This window comes from Candidozyma duobushaemuli (assembly GCF_002926085.2).
Source record: "Candidozyma duobushaemuli strain B09383 chromosome Unknown E_B09383, whole genome shotgun sequence".
NCBI lineage: Eukaryota > Fungi > Ascomycota > Pichiomycetes > Serinales > Metschnikowiaceae > Candidozyma > Candidozyma duobushaemuli.
In genome coordinates this window covers 873,351-896,183 of record NW_020289900.1, presented here as the reverse complement: position 1 = coordinate 896,183, position 22,833 = coordinate 873,351, and the positions used below count along the sequence as shown (strand labels likewise).

The window sequence follows — 22,833 nt, the reverse complement described above, 5'->3', positions numbered from 1 at the left end:
GCAACATGGGCCTATAGGTAGATGAGCATCGCAGCCACCTTGAACACGGCCAACATCGACTGAATTTCAGAAATTGGTGAAAAAGCGGTCAAGGCCTGAAAAGCTAGGTGCCAGTTCCCTCCCTCCCGTGTTTTTCACAATTTTTCAAGAAAAACCGATTTTTCGTGCTCATTTTCCTCCGCATTGCTGATTTTTCCACACAAGCTACAAATCCATGTCCATAAGCATACCCCAGTTCAAGGCTGCCATGGCCCGGGTCAGCACCCAGGCGATGATCTTGACGGCCGGCTGCAAAACGAAAAACGACATTCTCCACGGCATGACCCTTTCGTCCGTTTGTTCACTCTCCGTTCACCCCAAACCGCTTCTTCAGTTCAATTTGCATCTTCCCAGCTACACCTCCCAAGCACTCCATGAAAACCACGGCCAATTGTGCCTCCACTTGATGCCTCCAACGAGCCGGTCTGTGTTTCTCAGCCGAACCTTCGCTGCCGGGATCAAGACCGATAGAAAGCACTTCGACGTCAAACCCGAAGATGGTGAAATCTTCCATGAAATGACCACGCCTTTTGCACACATAGGCAAAAGCAACTACAGCTTACACGACACCGGCCGGGGGTTGGTGCCCGTGTTGAACGAAGCAGAAAAGGCGTTTGTGTGTAAGAAACATGAGGTGTTCAAGGTGGACTCCCATGAGATCTGGGTTGTGGATGTTACGGACATTTTATCGCCAAACAAGCATTACGAGGCCAAGCAGCTGGGCGGCTTGCTCTACTACCAGCGGGGTTTCCATAAGGTCGGTTCGAGTCTTCAGGAGAGGTAGTCAAGAGCATCATGGACTTTGTGGCATTGGCCTGATGAAAAAGCAGAATTGCTTTCCACATTGACTCGGAAAGAGCCCTTCACTTCGATATAGCGCTGACGCAGTTAGAGTCGGCGATTGAATAGCATTTAACGTAACTTAGACAACGACTTACAGTATCTTCATCTCTAGCTTGTTTGACCTATGTAGCACTACATCACTCTCAAGCTTGGTACTCTTCCAACTCCTGACCAAGGTCCTCGATGGCTTGCTCCACCTTAGGAAGAATCGTATCGAAACGCTCTTGAACACGTTTTTGTCTGCGCTGGTAACGAGTCAAAACGGCTTTCTTCATGCTCTTGACCTCCGCATTGAGCCTGGCAATCTCCTCCTTGCGTGACGAGATCTTGCTCTCCAACTTCTTGTGCTTCACCGAGACATTGTTGCGTTCGTTTTCAACAGCACGGATATCATTCTTGAGCTGTCCCGTGCTGAACTCGTGATCTTCGATGAATGCCTCCAAGCTCCGGATTTGGTCAAGAGTGGCTTGCTCTTCTGCCTTCAAGTCGCCGTCGACGGTATCGCTGCTTTCCTTCAAGCTGTGAAGCTGTTTGTTGAGCTCTTCGATCTCATTCTCCAACTGGATCACGGAGTACTGGAGACCCTTGAGTTTTCCGCTTCCACGACCCTCGATAGGTGCTCTGCTGTGGACCTTGTCGACCTTTGCTTTCATGCTATCCACCTGCTTCTTGAGATCGGTAATTCGCTTATTCTCATCCTTTCTCAGCTTTCTGAGATTCCATCTGATTTCGTTGAGCTCATCAATGGCAGATGCGTGGCAGTCCTCGAGTGTTTCAGTGGGGGAAGTTCTCATGGAATGATCAAGGAAAGCTTGCTCTTTAGAATCTGTGGTACTCACAGTAACAGTAGTCAATGTGGAGTCCTCGAGCATACAGCGGATCTCATACTGGCTGAAAGGCTTGAGACTTTCGACTCTAATAAACTTCCGATCTTGGGAAGAACTCATAATGGTGGTAACAAATGGCCAATGGATGGAGTTCACTTGCACGGTGAAGTGGTCACTGGAGATTAGCGATGAATCATTTAATTCAAGAACAACCTCACGAGCACCAACTTTGCAAACGGACATGTTCTGATGATCAACGGGACACTCAAGAAATTGTGATCCGCATGCTTTTCGGCCGGTAGGTTTACCACCGAAGAAGTTGGAGTTGACAAAGAAAACCTTGATGGCAGCGATCCATGACCACAATGGCTGAATGGATGTGGTGAAATGACGGTCGACGATTGTTGTCGAAGGAGGGCCACCACTGCTATTGGCACGTCTCCTTTCCACAAAGGTTCTATTCTGTTGCGCCTTAATACAGCCTGAAACCGCCTTCTTAGTGGGAGGGATGAGACAAAACACTTCGAAGTTCCTGGCACTGACAGTGCCATCAGGTTGCAAATCAGCGTCAGATTTGGCAATCTCCGGGTCCAACTCTATAGTTGTTAGGCCCGCTGGGACGGCCGCCTTTGGCTGGTCCACATTGATGATCATCATGGAATCATTGTGCTGAGGATTGGGTACTGGGCTGCTTCTGTCTCCACTCAAGGGAATGCTAGGGGTGAGCGAAGACAAGTGGTCTAAGTTCTTCGAGTAGTCTTTGAAGATAAAGAATCTCTCCAAGAATGGAGATATGGTAAGGCTAATGACGTGTATGCAAAGCACAAGATATGCGTAGTGGATGATTGTGCTGATTTCCTGGAGCACCAACGTAAGCGTTTGAAGGGAGTCTTCATTGATGTTGAAGACCCTCACTGCCACGAAGATGATGATTTTGTCGAGAACACTGAGTTTGACGCCACTTCCTTTGCGGACACCCAAGCTGTAGTACCTGTCTTTGCGTTTGGAAAGGTAATTGTAGGTGACGATGAAAGGCGATTTCGTGAAGAAGATCTTGAGGTAGTCGGAGGTGCTGGCACCTTCAGACGAGGACAAACCAAAATGCCATACGCCACGGTAGAAGCGTGCTAGATCACCGACAAGCTGGGGCACATTGAGGTGCTGGAGCCAGTGCCGAAACAAGGTGTCTGTCACGGTGACGGTGGCAAAACCCAAAAGGGAGTTGATGAGGCTGGATTTCAGGTACCGGCTTTTATCGAGGACGCCAGTGGTGCTCAGATGTGGGTTTGATGTGGATGTAGCCGTGGAAGTCTGGCCATTCGACAGCATGGACACGTATGTAGCGGTGCCCACGGTATAGGTTCCCACCAAGCGGCTGGCGACAATCAGCTTTGCCATGACCAGGAGGTAGTGGGTCCACAGGCGAGGCATGGTGGAATGGCAGAACAACAAAACCATGGAATTGATGGAGAAAAGCTGGAGAAACTCGCCCGCCACGGCTCTGTTGTAGCACCAGTGCCGCAGACGACCGGAGGTCCTTGAAAACGAAGGAATGATGCTTCCCAGGCGGTCCTCCACAAGCACAGAACAGCGTGCTAGAAAGCGAGCAGCCAGACCTCGGAAGGTGCCCGACATGATGTATCCCAACAACAAAAGGCACGAAATGCCCTGGGGAAGAAGGAGAAACACAAAAATGAGAGCAGGCACGTCTTTCCACGTCACAGGAGGCAAAATCGACGTTTCATCGGGCGATGATGGGTACATCGGAAGTGCAACTGGAGAAGGCGATTTGTCCAGACCGTGGTGTTTTGGAGCTCCAGGTCTTCCCTGAGGCTTTGAAGATCTCTGACCGTGACCTTTGCCATTGTGCAGCCGTGAATGGGCCTTGGATCCTGCTGTTCGTTCAGGAACCTGGTCGTTTCGTGCCGATGGCCCAAACGGTGGAGGCGATATGTAATCGGACGACCGTGCAGGCATTCGACCGAGTTTTGCAGATGATGAGAGAAATCTTGGGGAAGGTGGGGGAGACGAATGGGTGGGTGGGGGCCGTGAATGTGGAGGTTTGTGGATCGGTGCAGAGTTGGTGATGGTAAGATTTTCTCAGTGAGGGAAGGTCGCGCGACCACGGCATTTATGATCCGCGCACGACCTGTGGGGTTTGGCGTGGGGGAGGCAGAATCTAGTGAGGTGGGAGAGAAATACTTGAGAAAGAGCATCTATACAAAAGATACAAAAGACAACTTTAGGACCCAGGGGTGACGCAATGAGGTGACAGTGATGGTGGGACCACCGGCCTGCATATAAACCCAGCCCACCCATCACTGCCGGATCTCTAAAATGTTCGCTTCTGTCAAGGTGACAGATGCCGCCTTACATGCAGGAAAACAATAATAGCTGCCAGCATCGTGCTTAACCGTTTCCTGCAATCCCTCAAATCGGGACATATTGCACCGCCCCGACGGCTTCAGGGTGCATCCCTCCGAGCCCGAGTATAAATAGCTGCAGTTTTCCTCTTTTGATTTTTCTGATTATTTTACCCCATGCTTCTTTCTTCCCTCATCTTGCCTGCTTTGGTTTCCGCTGCAGCCACCCAGGCTCCCTCCACTGGGAACGAGAAGCTGAATACGCCTCAGGTGAATGCCATCACGTTCAGCAATTTGGGCTACACCGGCTACTACTACGATGTCGAGAAGTTGGACGAGCTGGACAGCTGCAAGTGTAAGTTGCAGAAGAGTTTCAATGTTTTTGAAGGCACAAATACGCCTTTGGACGAGGAGCTCTCAGTGCACTTCAGAGGTCCACTCAAACTCCACCAATTTGCATTTTACTCGGGCGACAGCTACGTCAAGGGCAAGTCGCTGGGCACTTTCACCAGAGAAGCATACTACTCCGCTCTGGACAACACTGGCGACAATGTGACGTTTTTGACCAATGCAGGCAAAGACTCCGACTGTCTTGGAAAGGCATTGACATATGCCTCGTCAAATGGAACAGAAAAGGCAGACTCCGCTACGCTTTTAGATGACGACACCTTGCTTCTCTCGGACCAGGAGTACCTGATCTTCAGCACGTCCAAGTGTGAGAAACTGGGCACCGATAAGGACTGTGGTGTCTACAGATCTGGCATCCCAGCTTTCCACGGCTTTGGCGGAACCGTCAAGATGTTCTTGTTTGAGTTTGAGATGCCCACGGAGCCCCACAAGAACAACTCCAACATCTTCTACGACATGCCTGCGATCTGGCTTCTCAATGCTAAGATCCCCAGAACCTCGCAGTACGCAACCAACTCCAACTGCTCGTGCTGGAGCTCGGGCTGTGGAGAGTTCGATATTTTCGAGGTGATGAACTCCACGGAATCCAACCACTTGTTCTCCACAATCCACGACTACCAGGGTTCGGACAATATCAATTTGGGCATGGCTGCCGAGGGCCATTTCTACAGAGACTTGAAGAACAAGATGCTGGGTGGTGTTGTGTTTGACAATGACGGAAACGCCGTGTCATTTTTGCTGAACTCCACCAGCATCGACTCTGAGATTGACGCTTCCACTTTAAACAAGTGGATTGACACCAAGAGCGAGGTGGACGATAAAATGGAGAGCGTCACTTTGAACACGAGCCAGAAGAAGTCTGAAGGTATCGTGCCATCAACAAATTTCATGGCTTGGTTGGTTTCCGCCTTCCTGGTTTTGATGTATATTTAGATTGGTCTCGCTGAGACATAAAAGGTGCTGTGCACTGGTATAGAATTAAGGATTCGGTTTTGGAACCTGCTGTAATTGTGCGTAAGTGGCTGGTGGGACCCCACAGCCCCATAGGCTGTAAAGTGGGTTATCTTGTACTCTATAAAGTTCCATGCTGTGATAAGGCTTCACCGTGAGGCTGTGGGGCACAATCGCAAAACTGGGCATGTTTCAAGAGAAGCTGGCACAATTGCTGGTTTTCTTCATACGGAAGGTGTACTTCCTTGTCAACAAGTGGGCTGTACACGTGTGGCGTGTCATTTTCCCATTTTGTAGGTCCGTTACCTGGTAGAACCGTCATGCCTGGGCCATCACCACCCTCCACGTTGTCCAAAAGCGGCCGTATCGCCTCCTCCAAAAGCCTACGGTAAACACCGATAAAGTCGTCGACAACACGGGTCTGACCAAGCAGTTTTTTGTCCCTTTGTCTGCGTTTGGAGGGTATCGGTAGAAACACTCTTTTCTGAGCAAATGCAATGTAGGACGCTCTGTTCAACACGTAGCTTGCCGGGTTTACTCCAAGCACCGGTTTCTCCAAAACAGGCACGATTTCGTATTTCCCGCCACGTTTCTCCACGATTGTTTGAATCATGTTGCCTAGAGGGAAGCGTTTCCCCAGAATGTCCATTCTTGTGGCGTCCAAAGCCCTGGCAAAGGGGTTGGAATGTAGAGTGTGGGGATTATAGGCAGACGCGTCGTAGAGGTCTGCAGCATGGCGTTTTCTAGCTCCCCTGAGCCACTTGACTGGGTTAAGCAAGAGCCTGTGTTTCATAGGGATGTTTGGGGAATCGTTTGGATATGCATGTGTCTATGTACAAGGGGAATTCTGGAGATGAAGGGGAGTTCTGAAGATGATTTTTTTGAAATCTGAGGAATCTATTGATTGCTGCTTCAGCTGCTCAGGGTGTGTTGATATCTGTGATGTGGTACTTGTAGTAGCGTTTCGCGATGTATCATCACGAGAATAACTCCTCCACAGATACCTCCCTCTTTTTCCTCAAACACACAAAGTACATTTCCCGCAGCTCTGCCCGGCACGCCGCAGGCTTGACTTTGTGGACCCTGGCAAATACCTTCTCAAGCCGTTTCTGCAATATCTGGTCCTCTTTCCCCGTGTAGAACTTCATCACAAGGCTTCCGTTCTTCTGGAGCATCTGCAGCGCTAGAAGCAAAACACCGTCACACAATTCCATGCTGGCAAAATGGTCGTTGTCACCAATCCCGCTGGTGTTTGTCATCATGTCGCTTAAAACGAGGTCCAAAGGCCCTCGAGGCTCGAAAAACGTCTGGATGCTGTTGTGGGTCTTTTTCAGGAAAATGTCGCCTTGGATAAACAGAGAACCTTCGGGCGGCTGGCAATGGATCAAATCGACGCCGAGGATGGTCGGCAGAACGCCTCGGGCTCTGCTTTTGTTCAAAGCAACCTGGGTCCAAGCTCCAGGAGCAAAGCCCAAATCGACGATGTTTCTCGTGGATTTCCCAAAAAGACGAAACTTTGTGTCGAGCTCAAGAAGCTTATAGGCTGCACGGGACCGGTAGCCGTCTGTTTTGGACTTTTTGGCGTGGGGGTCCACCATCTGGCGTTGGACCCATCTGCGCAGCGAAGTTCCCGACTTCCAGCGGCAGAAAGTGAGGATTGTTGGAAATGGCGATTTAAGGGGCATCAAAGTATGCTATGTTTTGGTTTTTAAAGGCCTGGGTGTCCTCTTCTATCTATGTCCTCTGTCCCTCTGGGGTACTGATAGGCCTGCACTGGTGCGATGCTCATCACTTTTTTCAACTACATCCACAAAGACACCAAAGCATGGACTTACTAAAACAGCTAGCGGCCGACCCGCTGGCGATAATCGGGCTCTCCCGGGACGCCGGATCAGTGGACAAGCTCAACAGCGTGACCAAGACGCTTTTGGACCCGATCGCCAAGGACCACTCGGTGCTTGATGAGCTCTATGTGGATGGACTCGATGCCACCCAGGTTTACGGCCAGGCGAAGATGATTCTTGGCGGAGTGGGCGAGGCGCTTTTGTTCGAGAAGCTTCCGGAGCTCAAGCAGCGTTTTGGCCTGGAGCCGGAGGGAGACGATGAGGAGGAGGAGGATGAACAAGAAGAGGATGAGGAGGAGAAGGAAGAAGAGAAGGAAGGAGAGGAGGAGGACGAGGAGGAAGACGAAGAAAATGAGGAGGAAGACGAAGAAAATGAGGAGGAAGACGAGGAAAATGAGGAGGAGGGCGGAGCGGTTGACGACGAGGAGAATGAGGGTCTCGAGGACGCCGGCCTGGACGCAGAAACCCTCGTGGAAGAACCAGAGAAAATCCAGAAAGACGCCTTCGGCCTCAACGACGATTTCTTCGACATCGACGACTTCAACAAGCAGATCGTGGAGCTCGAGGACGAGCCCGAGGACGACGAGCAGATCGATCTTTTCGACGACCTCAGCGACGAAGACAGCGACGAGGAGATGGACTTCTACGACGGCTTTTTCGACAAGCCGGGCCACGTCCGATCGAAGAAAAAGCTCACGCAAAACGAAGAAGACGCAGCCAGCGAGTTGGAGGAAGACGAATACGAAAACGCCGTCGACGGAGCCATGCTAGATCTCTTCCCGGACGAAGAGGAGCAGCCCAAGAAGAAGAGCCAGTCGACGTACGAAAAACAGCAGGAGAAGCTTCGAGCCGAAATCGCCAACCTAGAAGCCGAGCTTGTGGCAGAGAAGAAATGGACGATGAAGGGAGAAGTGCGTTCGAAGGACAGACCCACGGACTCGCTTCTTGATGACGACGAAGCTCCTTCTCTTGAGTTTGACCGCACGTCCAAGCCAGTGCCGGTCATCACCGACGACGTCACCGAGAGCATCGAAGACCTCATCAAGCGGAGAATCAGAAACGACGAATTTGACGATCTTCCTAAACGACTCATCACAGACGTGCTGAGGTTCTCACAGCGGCAAAAGACGGACGTGTCCGAAGAAAAAAGCAGCAAGTCATTGGCAGAAATCTACGAGGACGAGTACCACGGCGTTGATCCCGAACAGAAAATCTCCGACGAGGTGCAACAAGCCCACGACGAAATCACCGATCTTTTCACCAGCCTCAACTACAAGCTCGACTCCCTCTGTCTGGCACACTACATCCCCAAACCACACGAGTTCAAGACCATCGACATCAAGGTCACCGACGGCGCAGCTTCCATCAACATGGAAGACGCCCAGCCATTGCATGTTTCTAACGAAACCACCCTTGCTCCACAGGAAGTATACAAGATTGGAGACGACAAGCCCAAGGCCAACGGCGCTCAGGGCGTAAAGGAGGTGCAGTTGAAGAGCGGATTGTCCTACTCCAAGGACGAACTTAGCACAGAGGACAAGCAGAGGTTGAGGCGGTCCAAGAAGAGAGCCAAGTCGAAGCACATGAAGGAGGTCAACGAGGCCCGAGAGCAGAGGAACAAGCAGAATCCCGACGGAGGCGACAAGAAGAGACAGAAGGTGGGTGATGCTTTGGGCGATTTGGCCAAGGCCAAGAACGTGACTGTTATTGACAAGAAGGGCCAGATGAGAGACGCCAAGGGACAATTGAAGAAGAACAAGGGCCCGCAGACGGGTTCTGACTTCCGGTTGTAGGTAATGAAGGAATGCGTTGACGGAGGAATGTAGATGTGGGAGGGGGTTTGAAGGGACTAGAGTGGTTTGTGGTAGTGGGATGTCGTGGTAGCAGGGAAGAAGAAATAGAATGGAAAGGATCATGAGCAGCGGATATTCCCTTGATATAACTTTTCAGATCGTATCCATTGGTGAATTGGCAATGTGAGATCCTGAATCCAGATGGACCTCTCAATTCGGTACTTTATGATCAATATGTAGAGTGAACAATTTGTGCAAAAAGGCTTCTTGATGTCTGGTTGGATAGATCTTGCATTCCATGGAATCGCAGACATCGTGAACCTCATACGATGGACAACTTGAAAGGTCGAAATAACTGACTGGGAGAGCTGATCCGTCTGATTTAAAAAGCTCATTTTTGAAGAATTCAATTGTAAAAGCTCATTTTTGAAGAATTCAATTGTATAATTCAATGTCTCACGTTCTCCACCGCTCAGTATGCCATCGTTTGCAGCCACCTCGATCTGATCAATCCAGACTTCCACAAGTCGAAAGAGTGTGTCGATATGCCGAACTGCTATTTACTCATTGCCATAGGTAGCCCATTGAACTCTTGAAGTCATTGTCAAGTAGCGCATGGCTTAACCTAGTATTCTTCCTTCGATGCACTGATAGACTTTGACAGCTGCAGCCACAACGGAAAAGCTTACCTTCCAGAAAAGAAAAGACAGAGACAAACACAACCAGATAAAGTGGTAAAAGGAAGAAAATTTGATAGTTTGGAAAAGTTACCCGGCTCGCTCCCACGGATGCTCAAATTTACCGTTCATACCGATCTTGCCCATCCTACCCGTCTGCCTCATCGCGCTAGATCTCCGGTAAATCCGCGGTGCAACCTGGCAACCAAATTCGAAACCCCACCGATTCACGGCAACAAGGAAAAAAATGGAAAAATCTTCTCGTTCTTTGCTTGAAATCAGTTTCGTTTCTGAGGGAGGGCCACCACATTTTCCCGTTCGGAAACACTCTTCTCGGGAAGATGAAATATCCGATGCAGCCGCTGCAGCAACGTTGATTTCGCATCTGCCCCAGACAGGCCTGACACAATTATCTCCGATTTCCACGTCCAGCATCGAGGTACAATGGCTACCGCCAATTTAGACTGAAAGCAAAAATAAAAATAAAAAGGAGCAAAAATAAAAAGGAAAAAATAAAAAGAAAAAAAGAGAGAAAAAAAAAAAAAAAAAAAAAAAAAAAAAGGAACCAATCGAATAAAAACAGTCCGCCCAATCGAGTACAAAAAAACCCAACCATAAAAGAAACTCGCCCCCAGTACCCCAGACTCGAGGCTTCCCTCCCGGAGTTATTCATCGCGCCCAACACATATATAAACCACCGAATCCCCATCAATTCTCAGCATGTTTTCCGCACCTTTTCTCTTTAGACTCATAACTACTCCTTGGGTGGTGCTCCGCATCGTCGTCAAGTTCTACACCACAGGCACGGCGCTCCAGGCCGATCCAGAGGAATTCAGCACGTCTCTTGTCAAAAACATCCAGGTTGCCGTGGTTTCCCATGTGGCGAGAGGTTTCAACCAAAAAGACCTCTGGTTCATAAAGCACCCCATGAACCCGTTCTACAGGTTTTACGAGCGCCAGGCCGGGCTGGGGATGCCCCATTTCGGTGAGCCCGTCAAGGACGACTCGAGATTGACATGGGTGGTCCGCCCTGAAGGAGCCAAAAAGGCCCTTCTTTTCTTCCACGGCGGCGGCTACCTCGTGCCCATGACCAAGTCCCAGCTTGTGGGCATCATGGCCGTGTGGTACGCGCTCGATCGCGAGAAACGCCAGAACTTGGCCATTGCCAACTTGGACTACCTGATCACGCACCACAACAAACTCTACCCTACCCAGATCTGGGAGGCCCACAAGGCGTACCGTGAATTGGTCAATCAGGGCTACGAGGTGCTGCTTATCGGAGACTCGGCTGGCGCCAACTTGTGTTTGGCTTTGGCGCGTTTCTGGTCGTACCCCGAGGCTGCCAAAGCTCAATTCTCGAGATTTACCCAATTTGAATGGAACTTCCTGCCACTCCCTGCTCCCCGTCACCTCTTGCTTATTGGACCGTGGCTCGAGCCCTACCACGACCCCAAGCCGTACCCAGGCGTGGACTACGAGGGTGATCTCGGCGGTGATAATGGAAGCAAGGGCCTTTTGTATATTAACGGCGAGAAGCCAGAGTCCGTCGGCCCTGGGTGGACTTCTACAGAACCAATTATAAAGAGCACTGGGCGAAGGTGCCTGCTTTCAACGGTGAGGGCAGCACCCTTTTGCTCTATGGGGAGCGTGAGATCTTCCGTTTGGCCCAGGAGGAGTTTAGCGAAAAGAATGGAAAGCACAATTTCTCGGTGTTCATGCAGAAGGGCGCCATTCACGACTCAATGTTTTATGTTGAGCCGTTGGACTTGATGCTGCACAGGGGTCAGTTGGAGATGGTGGCCGGGAGGCACAGAAGGAAGTTTTCTTTCAAGCACACGGCCGATTTTCTCGAGACGTATATTTGAGGACGATATAGATATGAATGGATGGGGGCGTGAACAATTCGCCTGATATGACCGCAGATGAGATTGTGAGAAATAAGAAGTTTCATGAGACGAGAATATAGCTTGCAACAACTGTAATGTTCTCGTTGCTATTTGCAAAGCAGTGACATTACTGACAGAAATGTCTGCTCTGTTTGGAGACCTACTTTGAAGTAGTGGATTCGTCCCATCATCAATGTACGTCCTCATTTCGATATAGCGTGAAAGGATTAAACATTTAGGCAAAAGGAAAAAAGAGTTCTAATAATTTACCCCAATAATCAAATACATAAAAATACACTAAGCACTTCCAGCATTTTTATTAACTCCTGAATTTCTGGGAAGGTTATTCCAACGATTGACAGATTCTCGGCGTTGTGATGATACCAGAGGGTACATCTGATATGCCAAACAGATTACTCAATCGACTAGTTATGATTAAATCTGATTTGAAGTAGAGAAATGCTTTTTGTTGTTTTCACAAACTATCAAAGTGGAGAGCTGATTCACCATACAATCTAGCCTAGTTGCATTTTTTTGTGCACTAGCAGCCAGCCAAAACACGGCAGTCACCCCAACGCTCCATTGTTCATCCAATCACACCACGAACAATCAGCTTTACGAAAATAAGAGCAAAAGAAGGACAAGATAACGGACAAGAAGGAAGAAGAAAAAAAAAAAAAAAGAAAAAAAAACAAGAGAAAGCCCCGGCCTCTGGTCCCCACATTCCACGCCGCCGTGGCTGCAAACATCTAGCAAACCGTCCAGTCCACCGCAGTTCCAAATTACTAGCCTGCCCCAAAACCATCCCGCTCGTCTATCTCAACGATACACGCCGAGCGCAATTCCCGGCTGCGAAAAGCAGCTCGAAATTCGCCCGATCCCAAAAAACAGCAACCATTTCGCAACCGCGCCCATTTGAATGCAATTTTAGAATCTAGCAAATTGATTCGCTTCGGTGCGCTTTGGCCCGAAGTGCCGTGGCTCCGTTTGAATGACCAGGGGTGCCCCGCCAAGATGTGCCACAAAACCACAACAATCTCCGAACCTTCGTTCAACGAGATCGCCGCTTCATTCAACGAGATTGCCGCTTCAACGAGGTCGCATTCACGAGATCTCCAGGCCCAGAGTCCGCACCCCACAAATTAACTCCCGCGAACCACTCTTTTCTTGAATTGCGGTCTGGCAATTGCTAAACAAGAAACAAATAAAAAGCTGCTGTGCCCCACCCCACCCCTCCCTTATCTCCCGTATCTCCACGAACGGCGCCTGGCTATAAAACGTATTGTCCTCGCTGGTATTGTCTGACCTAGCACTGCCTGACCTAGCACTGCCTGACCTAGCACTGTCCGACCTAGCACTGTCCGACCTATTGTCACCCTATTGTCATGGTTTCTGCCTCGTTCCTCTGCGGCCTTGCTACCGCACCATGGCCCATTCTCAAGACCATTCTCCAGTTCTACACCACCGGCACCACATACACAAAATCGGACCCGGAGTTCAAAAACTCCCTCCGCTGCAACGTCCGCTTTGCCTTGATGAGCCACATGGCCGACTACGCCACCCAGCACGATTTCCAGTCATTCGCCCGTCCCATCGATCACCAGCAATTGGAGCCTCCGTTGAACCAGGAACCCAGTCTTGGCGAGCCGGTGGCCGACAAGGACAATTTGACATGGGTGCTGCGGCCAGAAGGCGCCAAAAAAGCCATCCTTTTTTTCCACGGCGGCGGCTACGCTATGCCTCTTGTGATTGAAATGGTGCAAGGAATCCTCGCCTTGCGCTACGTCCTAGCCTCGCGCGACGATTACGCTATCGCCTTGCTCGACTACCTGGTGACCGCTTTCGACAAAACGTACCCCACGCAAATCCACGAGGCCACCGATGCGTATAAAAAATTGGCCGATTTGGGCTACGACGTGGTGATGCACGGCGACTCCGCAGGCGGCAACTTGGCCCTAGCAGTGGCCCGTTTTTTCTCCTACCCAGACGAGGCCCGGGCCCATTTTTCGCAGTACCGCCAGTTTTCGTGGAGTTTCGATGCGCCCGCACCGCAGCAACTTGTGCTTATTTCGCCCTGGGTGCAACCGTCCAAGGCGCCACAGCCCACGCCAGCAATTGACCATTCGGGCGACCTCAGCCCTCGCAAAGCAGATATGGGAAATTGGTACTTGGGCTCGGAAAAATACAGTGACGTTTGGCCGTTTGTGGATTTTGAGCACACCAACTACGAGGAGCACTGGGCGCAGGTTCCAGCTTTTAACGGGCTGGGAAGCGCGCTTTTGACGTATGGTGAAAGGGAGCTTTTGCGCCAGGGCCAGGAATCGTTTATCAAGAAGAATTGCAAAAATGTTACCGTGAGGATGCAAAAGGGCGGTTTTCACGATACCATGTTTTCGGTGGAAACGAGGCATTTGGGGACGCCTGAGGACATTGTGACCGGGAAGCACAAGACGAAGTGGGGGTACAGTCAGGTGGCGCTGTATCTTGATGCGACTGCGACCCAGCAGTGAGCTAGCGACCTAGCACGAGCTTGATCGGTGCTAGGGAGCGACAACTCGATTGGACTAGTGTTCAGACAATTGGTAAATTGGAGTGAGGCTTTGGAAATTGCAGTTTTCTGCTGGAAAATTCACCATATGATGGAGAGAACTACATGCTAAATAAAGCATTGAGGTTGGTTTGCGTCGATTTATCTTCCTGTTGAGCATCTTTGAAATGAATAATCACTGCATCGACTGGAATCGTGAATGACTCTAAATGAATTACCGGGTCGACTCCCGTTGAATTGAATTTCAGTGAATTGATTTCAATTAACTTGATTTCTCATTGAATTTTATTGAGTTATGAAGGTGTTGGGAAATGGTAAAGAGCCATATTCGGCCTCTCGAGCCTCAACAAAAGAGCTCACTGATCTCGTTAGCGTGCAACTTTCCAAATTCCACGACACATTTTCCTGGCGCTACCCCGAGTTTCCAGCTGGCACTTTCCTCCCCCAGCAAAACCTGGATCCATTAATGCAAGGATCACAATACCAGACCTGCCTCCACGCCAGTGCCTGCTTTATCCAACTGACCCCCAGACCACCCCAGCACGCCTCGCCCTCCACAAACCCCACCAACTGAGCTAGACCTCGTAAGTGCAACTGGCCCACGGCATTGTCCAAATCCCCGGACTTTCCTATTGTTACAAATGGCCGTCCGGGGCCTTGGCAGGGACTGACAGGTTGCCTTAAGCTATTGAATAGGTGATTTGCAGCCAGTGGGGACCTCCAGCACCGCAGCACTACATAGAGCGAATTAGAAAAAATAGAGAATTAGAAAAACAGCACCTGCCGCCCGTGACCGGTTCCATCGCGTGAAGGCAAAAGTGACACAAAGCAGTACCCCACATTCGGCTAGGAACAATCGGGTCGCACCAGATCTCGATCCAACAGCCTATTGCAGTAGCTGACCAGGCCAATTGTGCTGAGTGTGCCGTATCTTCTTTGCCTGGGGCTTTCATTTTTTCTTTTTAGGTTTCTTGTGCACGGCAACTTGAGCCGGAAACATAACCCACTCTGGTTTTGAGAGTTTCGAGAGTTGTGAGAGTTTTGAGAGTTTTGTGAGTTTTCAGTGAATCAGGCCTACCAAAAGCAAATCTCACCTAACCGCACCCCCAAAACCCCAGATCTCAAAATCTCAAATCGCGCCCGGCGCTATCATTCCACCCTGCCTCGTCCTGCCTAGCCCTGACGCACCATTCGTTCGGCCCATGCAGCCCCATGCAACTCTAAAGCGACCCATCTCCGCCAAACGAGTTCAAAGTCAAAGCAAAGGGAAGAGACGAAAATGAAAGGGAGCCACTGCAGAAGGCAATCACTCATAAAGGATATAAAGTGTCCAAGCTTCAGATCCCTCTCCATCCTGCTTTTTCCATCCTGCTATTTCCATCCTGCTATTTCCATCCTGCTGATTCCATCCTGGACGGGACCCCACTCGCCTACTTATTGTCTATCACGCCTCCCAATAGGGCCTCCCGCAGGCCTCATGCCTACTCCGCCAAGTCCTCTCACCCCGCCTATATAAACCAGACTTTCCCATCTCATCTTGCCAATATGCCCTCCTTAGTCTCCCGCTTAACGTACCCGCTGCCGCGCCTAGCGCTAGCCGCCATTCTGGTGCCCTGGGTGGCTGCGAAATCCTTCGTCCAGTACTACACCTCCGGCACCATCTACCAGAAAACAGACCCGGAATTCGACACTCTTTACAAAAACGTCGTGGTGGCCGTGTTGGCGGTGCTTGCCACGGCGGCGCTGGCCACAGACGCCAAGTTCATGCCGTATCCGATGAAGCTGATGTTCAAGAAACAGCGTGGGCGCGGTGCTGCCAAAGAGATCCCGCACTTTGGCGAGGCTGTCGCTGGCGAAGACACATTTCTCTGGGTCGCGCGGCCCGAGTCTGCGAAAACCGCCATTTTGTACCTCCACGGCGGCGGCTACCTGTTTCCTTTGGCGCCTGCCCAGCTTGTAGGAATGATGGGCGTGTGGTGGGCCGTTCTGCTGGAAAAACGCCAGAACCTCGCCATTGCCGTTTTGGACTACAAGCTCACCACCTACGCCCACTACTACCCGACGCAGCTCTACGAGGCCACCCGGGCGTACCGGCAATTGGTGGATTTGGGCTACGAGGTTGTGGTGAAGGGCGACTCTTGCGGCAGTAATTTGGCTCTTGCGGTGGCGCGTTTTTTCGCCTACCCGGCCGAAGCAAAAGCACATTTTTCGCAGTGGCCCCAGTTCGACTGGGACTTCCTGCCGCTTCCGGCGCCAAAACACCTAATTCTCACCGCCCCCTGGACCCTGCCCACCTGTGCTGCGGTGCCGTTTCCAGGCATGAACCACAAGGGCGAGTTCATTGCTTTGAGTATTAACAAGAAGGGCAAATTGTACATCAAGGGCCTGGACCGGGACGCCGTGGCGCCGTGGGTGGAATTCAACCAGACAAACTATAAAGAGCACTGGGCCGAGGTGCCAGCGTTTAACGGCGAGGGCTCGGTGCTTTATATTTATGGCGAGAGGGAGTATTTCCGTGCGAGCCAGGAGAGTTTTGCCGAGGAGTGCGGCGTGCACAATTTTGACTCGGTGATGCAGCCTGGGGCGATTCACGACTGCTTGTTTGTGGTTGAGGTGCTTGACATTCTGGGCAAAAAGGGCCAGCAGGCGATGGTCCGGGGCGACCACAGGCAGAAGTTTACTTTTGGCCGGATCGGGAAGTTTTTGGATGAGATCTTGTGAGGCCGGCTTTTTAATAGACTAGCGATGCTATCTATGGTATGAATTGACGAATATGCTTGGGGTGGTGCAAATCGGTGGTTGCAGTTATGGAGGCGGAAGTAATTTGGCCAAGTGTATTGGGATCTTGTCGGCGCTGCATTTTCTCAATTGGTTTCTTGTCGTAGTTTCTTGATGACTACCGTAGCTGGACTCCCATGGGGACACCATTAAAGATCTCAACTAGTCGTAATGCGCAAGAATCAGGCCAATCTATAGTATCTCGCCGTCACCCTTCTCCATTTCATGGCCTCTCTTTTTATCAGAGTAAAAAAGACTAAATCTCTGTATAGACAACCTCCATTAAGATCGTAATATTCTCAGTTTCAGAGACCCTCAGGTCAGTTTCCCGAACGTCTCGCCATGTTTATCGACCCAAAGGACATACCTGTTTACGGCCTTCTTCAACTGACGTATCAGAAGGGCGGAAACGGTTGAGTTAGTAGTATTCTTTAAGAGGGTACGGATTGTTCTCAATTGATAGTTTGCTACCATAGCTAGACTCCCATAGAGACTATAAGAACTATAGCAGAGTCTCGCCAGTATCAACCCTTCTCCATTTCATCGCTTCTTAAGCAAAGGCTTCAGTGAAGTAGAGCTTATATCTCTATTTCAACTCCTTGAGTTTGACGCCAATTTTAATTGCTTGAATCAATCGAACCGTTGATTCTTCGCTTTGAGGGGGATTCGCGGCTGTCACTTTGGCTGCGAAACGCATAAACCTGTCAAGTGCGAGAAACCAAAAAAACGAAAAATAATCAGAAGCAAAAATCTAGCAAGAGCGAAGTTGAACAGCCCTAGCGGCATCGGCTCCTTCTTGAATTAAAAAATTCGGGCGAAGAATGACAAAAAAGAAGCTTCCCCACCAGGAGTCGAACCTGGAATCTTCTGGTTCCAACAGAAGTGGTTACTTATCGTAGCCAGACGCCTTGACCATTGGGCCATGAGGAACGAAGCTTAAAGTTGGAAATTGCGCGTTAAACATGAAATGTAAGCAAAGGGTCTGTATATCTCCTAAAACCATCACTTTTTGTTTGATTTCAACCAAACGTTCACGATCAATACTTCTACAAATCAGCAACAGATACTGGGCTTTTGAGCGTTCCACAAGCACATTTGGCACCTTCTTATGCCCCTGTTCGGATACAACGGACATCCTCAGCTACACTTGATATCCAAAGTCACCACACGCAACCTTCCAAATGACACCCGAGATGCTAACATCGAAACTTGAATCTCTACTTCTACCTGAAAGGACACGTCACAGTTCGTTTCCGATCGAAAAATGAAGAATTTAACGCCCTTACCGAGACAACCTTCGAGATGACCACACACATCCCATCATTCCAAACACTTCTGACCAAAAACAGCCAGTCGATCAACACAAGCTCGGAAACCCGAATGACACGAACGCAAAGGACCCTGGAAATTCCCCTCGAGACATTAATTCACCCACATTTCATGCTCCCATTGATCGAGCAACGAACTCATTGTCCCACCGATGACGCCTTGTCAGCGACATATGGCCCCTCATCGACAAAGAGAAATTTCCAACAGAAAACGCCTTACACAAAAGCCGTATATCAGGCAACGAAAAACCCTTGGTGCATACGAAGGGTCGCATACGAGGCAATTACTATTGAGACATGAACAACAACAAAAATAATGAGCAGCGATCGAATTGGAAGAGTTATTACCGACATATCCGATACGGATTGAGTCTCCTTTGTGCGACTGGCTCCTTATCTAACGGTTTTGTAAACAAGTATACGAAAAAAGCTGGCATGACCCCGCCCTCCATGATCCAACAACAGAATTTAAATTCGGGACAGAAAATCATCAACGAGGACTTTGTGATTTCGAGCAACTGGCGCCCACGGTTCACTAAAGCCGTTTTGCCTCCGGAGCACACTCAAACCCGGGAAAATGCACTAACACCAAAAAACGCTGCGCATCAAACACATCTTTTACTACGCTCGGTAAAGAACAAAACATCGTTCTTAAGCGAGGCTTCTTGAGCATAGCGGGCCCAGGGGAACAGTTTACACCACATCTTTGTCAGGAAGGTGTTTCAGAAACGTCCTGTTTCAAAATCGGCTTGAGATTTGTGGGGAGGGGGGTTCGGACCGGAGGCCCTCAGCCCCGACCACTTGCTCCCTAAGGCACGCAGCAATTAGCAGGAAAATCATCGGAACTACAGCACGTCACGAAGGAGATGACGATGGGCCACTAATTTGTAAAATTGGTCAATTGAAAAACACCCGCTGGTTGCTCAATGCTGGTTGCGGTGTCTCTAGACTCCAACGCCGACATTAGGGGTTGAAACAATTTATTGTTTACCTTGCCAGCCACTTACACTGCCTCCTAAAGTGGGTGTGTGGCTTCGGCTGCGAAATGACAAAATTCGCTAAGTCATGCTCGCACGTCAAGTGCGGAAGCGACATTCGCCGAGAATGTGTCAACTCTCGATAATTGCTAGGCAGAATTTAGATGATAAGGCCAATTGCGTTTTGCCATCAGAATGAGCCCAAATACAATCACAAAATGGGCCACAAGGGTCCTATTTGTGGAGGTGGGCCCTCCACCGCTGTGTTTCAGCCGACATTTTGGTCTCTCAAAATCGCTCTCAACTGCGATCCCTGCAGGCCTGCTGCAAGTCATTACAGCTCCAGATGCGGAACCTTGTGTTTGGGTGCGAAAAACACAAGCGTCCAAACCTAATTGCTTCCGAACCGCTGCATGTCGTTGTACACCACCTCTACCAATGGCTTTTGGGTGAATCTGCGCCTCGAGATATGCCTCCAAAAATAGCTGCTGCCAAAGGGGCCGTGGGTATAAAGTCAGCCCGTCCCGCTGTGTTTCAGCCAGCAGTCAACCATGAAGTACTCAGCACTTTTGGCTATCATTGCCGCCGCTTCCGCAGCCCCAGCCTCCATTTCTAACACTTGGAGCACCTTAACTCCTACGGGCACTTTGGACGAGTCCGCTTCTGCCATCACCTCGATCACTGGCTCTTACGCTCTTTCCATCAGAACCGTTTCGGCTGGTGTTTCTGAGGGTATCTCTCTCGACAAGAGAGACCTTGTCAACCAGATTGGTGACGGTCAGATCCAGCAGCAGACCGCTGACGCTGAGACTAAGTCTGTTGTGAACCAAATTGGCGATGGCCAGATTCAGCAGCAAACTACTCCTGCCGCTGAGCCAACTCCTGCTGCCGCAGAGACCAAGTCTGTTGTGAACCAAATTGGCGATGGCCAGATTCAGCAGCAAACTACTCCTGCCGCTGAGCCAACTCCTGCTGCCGCAGAGACCAAGTCTGTTGTGAACCAAATTTGCGATGGCCAGATTCAGCAGCAAACTACTCCTGCCGCAGAGCCAAATCCTGCTGCCGCAGAGACCAAGTCTGTTGTGAACCAAATTGGCGATGGCCAGATTCAGCAGCAAACTGCTCCTGCCGCTGAGCCAAATCCTGCTGCCGCTGAGACCAAGTCTGTCGTTAACCAGATCGGTGACGGTCAAATCCAGCAGCAGACTACTGCTCCAGCCACTGCTTCCGTTGTGAACCAGATTGGTGATGGTCAGATCCAGCAGCAGACTGCTACTCCAACCACCGCTGCCGTTGCTAACCAGATTGGTGACGGTCAGGTTCAGCAACAGTCTGTTGAAGCTGAGTCCGTTGCTCCTACCCAATCTGTCATCAACCAGATCGCCGATGGCCAAATTCAAGCTTCTGGCTCTCCAGACTCCAACTCCGGCTCCGGCTCCACTAAGCACTACTTCGAGGAGTCCTGTGTTGCTGACGACTCCTTGACGATTTCCCTTGTTGACGGTGAGTTGAGAGACTTCAAGGGCAGAGTTGGTGCCATTGTTGCTAACAGACAGTTCCAGTTCGACGGTCCACCACCACAGGCTGGTACCATTTACGCTGCCGGCTGGTCCTTCGTTCCAGGTGAGGTTGCCGGTTTGGGTGAGAAGGAGTCCGACACCAAGGAGGGCGGTTTCAAGTTGGCATTGGGTGACCAGACCACTTTCTACAAGTGTCACTCTGGCGACTTCTACAACTTGTACGACGAGTCCATCGGCGATCAGTGCTCTGCCATTGAGATCTTCCTCTTGAAGGCTGTGGACTGCTAAATGCCGCTGTTCGGCTCATCAAGCACAGAAGAGGCGCTGGTGCATGAATCTGTTGCTTTTCACCATTCTTAAACGTAAACTTTAAATTCGGTTTTGGGACTCCCAAAAGTTCTTAGCATCTCATAAACAAATCGCAACAATTAGTCTTGTAGGTTTCAGGCGCTGTGGGCTGTAGGATAAGCGACAAGCATCCGAGACCCTCGCCCTGTTCTAATTTTGTATGGTAGACTTGGGAACCCGGAACCCTTGCAGCAACTCATGAAAGCCAAATTCTATTTTACACACTGCCACCGGCCTCAGGCTCCAATTGGCGAAGCTCCATTCTCATCGAACGGAGCCAATCAAGCAGAATATCATCTAGATCTAGGTCCGCAGGAATCAAGATCTCCGAGGCGGTGATTTCGATTTTCCGTAGTCCCGGGACCCTCACAATGCTGCTGGGGCCCTCGTCGAGCGTTTTTCTAGACTCTGTCTGCTTCAAGTGGTGCGACCATCTGCTTGCATTGCTGGATTGAGAAGCCACCGGCGCCAAACGAGGGTGGCTTAGTTCGGGCACGTACTGAGGCAGTGCTGACGAGTCCTGGGCCTCTGGAAGGTCCTTGGATTCCTCGGATTCCTCGTCGGTGCCCTTTTTTTCGGGTTTCTTCCAAAAAAAACCACACTCAGCCGGAGTCCACCAGTACACAGGGTACCGTCTGAACACGTTTCCGAAAATACACGCCACCGGGATGATAAGCACCAGCAGCACAAGCTGCACAGGTAAATACCACCAGCTCATGTTCCTCACGTGCTGGTCTATCAGAGGAAGCATCGCCAGGGCTCCAGCAGGCGGATGGACACAATTGCAGATGGACATAGCCACCGAGGCTACAGCCACACTGAGGCCAGCAGACGCCCACGTGTGAGAACGGCCTCCTTCAGAAAGGTAGAAGAGTTTCTGGATGCAGATGCCTATTAGGGAGGACAAGAAGTGACCCACGAAGATGTTTCGGGGTTGGGCCAACGGGACCTGAGAAGCATTGAAGCAAAGAATGGCCGTCGCCGCATACAGCGCTATGATGTTGTTGGCGTCGTGGCTGCTGAACACAGTGTGGTTCTGGAACACCCCAGCCAATAGGGATATACCACAGAACGATGCAACGAGGATTTCAAGCCAAATAAAGTAGTCGTGGGTGGCAGTGGCGGGGAAGCCTCCGAGAAGACGCCGAAGCGGGCCAGGAAGGCGGTGGACCTGGCTCTGTGGGATGTATTTTGTAGTGTATTTGTCTATGGAGAAGGTGAAGACCATGTTGTTTCCCCAGATTTCGCGCTTGAATTGAGATGGGTGGGTGGGTGTAGGGTGAGGTATTTGGATTTTTTTTTCGTGGGGTTTGAATTGGGGCGATTGCTTTGGAGGGGCAGTTTTGGAATTGTGGGGGGCGGTTTGGAAATTGTGAAAGTGGCGGTTTGGAAATTGTGGAAATGGCGGTTTGTATAAATGACTGTGGTGAGTGGTCGGAGTCAGGTCGGAGTCACGAGTCGGAGTTTAGCACACAGGGTCCTCCGTTCGGGATGTGATTTATCTGATTATTTGCATATTTGGAGACTTTTTGGTATTTGCTGCCATTGGGGCCATTGAGGACGCTGGATAATATAGTAAGCCATTGAGACAATGAGCTCACAATGTAGAGGAGGCATGGTGGTGTGATTGGAGATTTGAGAAGGTGATGATTTTTGCGGTGGGATTGTGAATTTATTGATCTGGTAAACCTGCTGCATTTTGG

At 50.3% G+C, this 22,833-nt stretch overlaps 11 protein-coding genes across 11 annotated transcripts; 7 read left to right on the top strand and 4 right to left on the bottom strand. All coding sequences in view use genetic code 12, as the record gives it.

Annotated features, from left to right (window-relative positions):
* Nucleotides 1-214: 214 nt before the first annotated feature.
* Nucleotides 215-823, top strand: CXQ87_004627 (uncharacterized protein; the record flags this gene model as incomplete). Its single annotated transcript, XM_025483064.1, has 1 exon — nucleotides 215-823. One exon carries the CDS (start codon nucleotides 215-217, stop codon nucleotides 821-823), a length of 609 nt encoding a protein of 202 aa, XP_025338007.1.
* A 202-nt stretch (nucleotides 824-1,025) lies between these two features.
* On the bottom strand, nucleotides 1,026-3,686 carry EMC9 (Emc9p; the record flags this gene model as incomplete). The annotated part of the gene is made up of 1 exon (XM_025483063.1): nucleotides 1,026-3,686. One exon carries the CDS (start codon nucleotides 3,684-3,686, stop codon nucleotides 1,026-1,028), a length of 2,661 nt encoding a protein of 886 aa, XP_025338006.1.
* A 563-nt stretch (nucleotides 3,687-4,249) lies between these two features.
* On the top strand, nucleotides 4,250-5,413 carry PGA52 (Pga52p; the record flags this gene model as incomplete). The annotated part of the gene is made up of 1 exon (XM_025483062.1): nucleotides 4,250-5,413. The coding sequence occupies one exon, from the start codon at nucleotides 4,250-4,252 to the stop codon at nucleotides 5,411-5,413; it is 1,164 nt and encodes a 387-aa protein (XP_025338005.1).
* Nucleotides 5,414-5,552: 139 nt separating this feature from the next.
* CXQ87_004624 (uncharacterized protein) lies at nucleotides 5,553-6,224 on the bottom strand (the record flags this gene model as incomplete). The annotated part of the gene is made up of 1 exon (XM_025483061.1): nucleotides 5,553-6,224. One exon carries the CDS (start codon nucleotides 6,222-6,224, stop codon nucleotides 5,553-5,555), a length of 672 nt encoding a protein of 223 aa, XP_025338004.1.
* Nucleotides 6,225-6,408: 184 nt separating this feature from the next.
* CXQ87_004623 (21S rRNA (uridine2791-2'-O) methyltransferase) lies at nucleotides 6,409-7,029 on the bottom strand (the record flags this gene model as incomplete). The annotated part of the gene is made up of 1 exon (XM_025483060.1): nucleotides 6,409-7,029. One exon carries the CDS (start codon nucleotides 7,027-7,029, stop codon nucleotides 6,409-6,411), a length of 621 nt encoding a protein of 206 aa, XP_025338003.1.
* A 227-nt stretch (nucleotides 7,030-7,256) lies between these two features.
* MPP10 (rRNA-processing protein) lies at nucleotides 7,257-9,068 on the top strand (the record flags this gene model as incomplete). The annotated part of the gene is made up of 1 exon (XM_025483059.1): nucleotides 7,257-9,068. One exon carries the CDS (start codon nucleotides 7,257-7,259, stop codon nucleotides 9,066-9,068), a length of 1,812 nt encoding a protein of 603 aa, XP_025338002.1.
* A 1,397-nt stretch (nucleotides 9,069-10,465) lies between these two features.
* On the top strand, nucleotides 10,466-11,610 carry CXQ87_004621 (uncharacterized protein; the record flags this gene model as incomplete). The annotated part of the gene is made up of 2 exons (XM_025483058.1): nucleotides 10,466-11,286; nucleotides 11,316-11,610. The coding sequence occupies 2 exons, from the start codon at nucleotides 10,466-10,468 to the stop codon at nucleotides 11,608-11,610; spliced, it is 1,116 nt and encodes a 371-aa protein (XP_025338001.1).
* A 1,406-nt stretch (nucleotides 11,611-13,016) lies between these two features.
* CXQ87_004620 (uncharacterized protein) lies at nucleotides 13,017-14,141 on the top strand (the record flags this gene model as incomplete). Its single annotated transcript, XM_025483057.1, has 1 exon — nucleotides 13,017-14,141. One exon carries the CDS (start codon nucleotides 13,017-13,019, stop codon nucleotides 14,139-14,141), a length of 1,125 nt encoding a protein of 374 aa, XP_025338000.1.
* A 1,583-nt stretch (nucleotides 14,142-15,724) lies between these two features.
* Nucleotides 15,725-16,900, top strand: CXQ87_004619 (uncharacterized protein; the record flags this gene model as incomplete). The annotated part of the gene is made up of 1 exon (XM_025483056.1): nucleotides 15,725-16,900. The coding sequence occupies one exon, from the start codon at nucleotides 15,725-15,727 to the stop codon at nucleotides 16,898-16,900; it is 1,176 nt and encodes a 391-aa protein (XP_025337999.1).
* A 2,913-nt stretch (nucleotides 16,901-19,813) lies between these two features.
* On the top strand, nucleotides 19,814-21,070 carry CXQ87_004618 (uncharacterized protein; the record flags this gene model as incomplete). The annotated part of the gene is made up of 1 exon (XM_025483055.1): nucleotides 19,814-21,070. The coding sequence occupies one exon, from the start codon at nucleotides 19,814-19,816 to the stop codon at nucleotides 21,068-21,070; it is 1,257 nt and encodes a 418-aa protein (XP_025337998.1).
* A 277-nt stretch (nucleotides 21,071-21,347) lies between these two features.
* Nucleotides 21,348-22,358, bottom strand: CXQ87_004617 (uncharacterized protein; the record flags this gene model as incomplete). Its single annotated transcript, XM_025483054.1, has 1 exon — nucleotides 21,348-22,358. One exon carries the CDS (start codon nucleotides 22,356-22,358, stop codon nucleotides 21,348-21,350), a length of 1,011 nt encoding a protein of 336 aa, XP_025337997.1.
* Nucleotides 22,359-22,833: the final 475 nt, after the last annotated feature.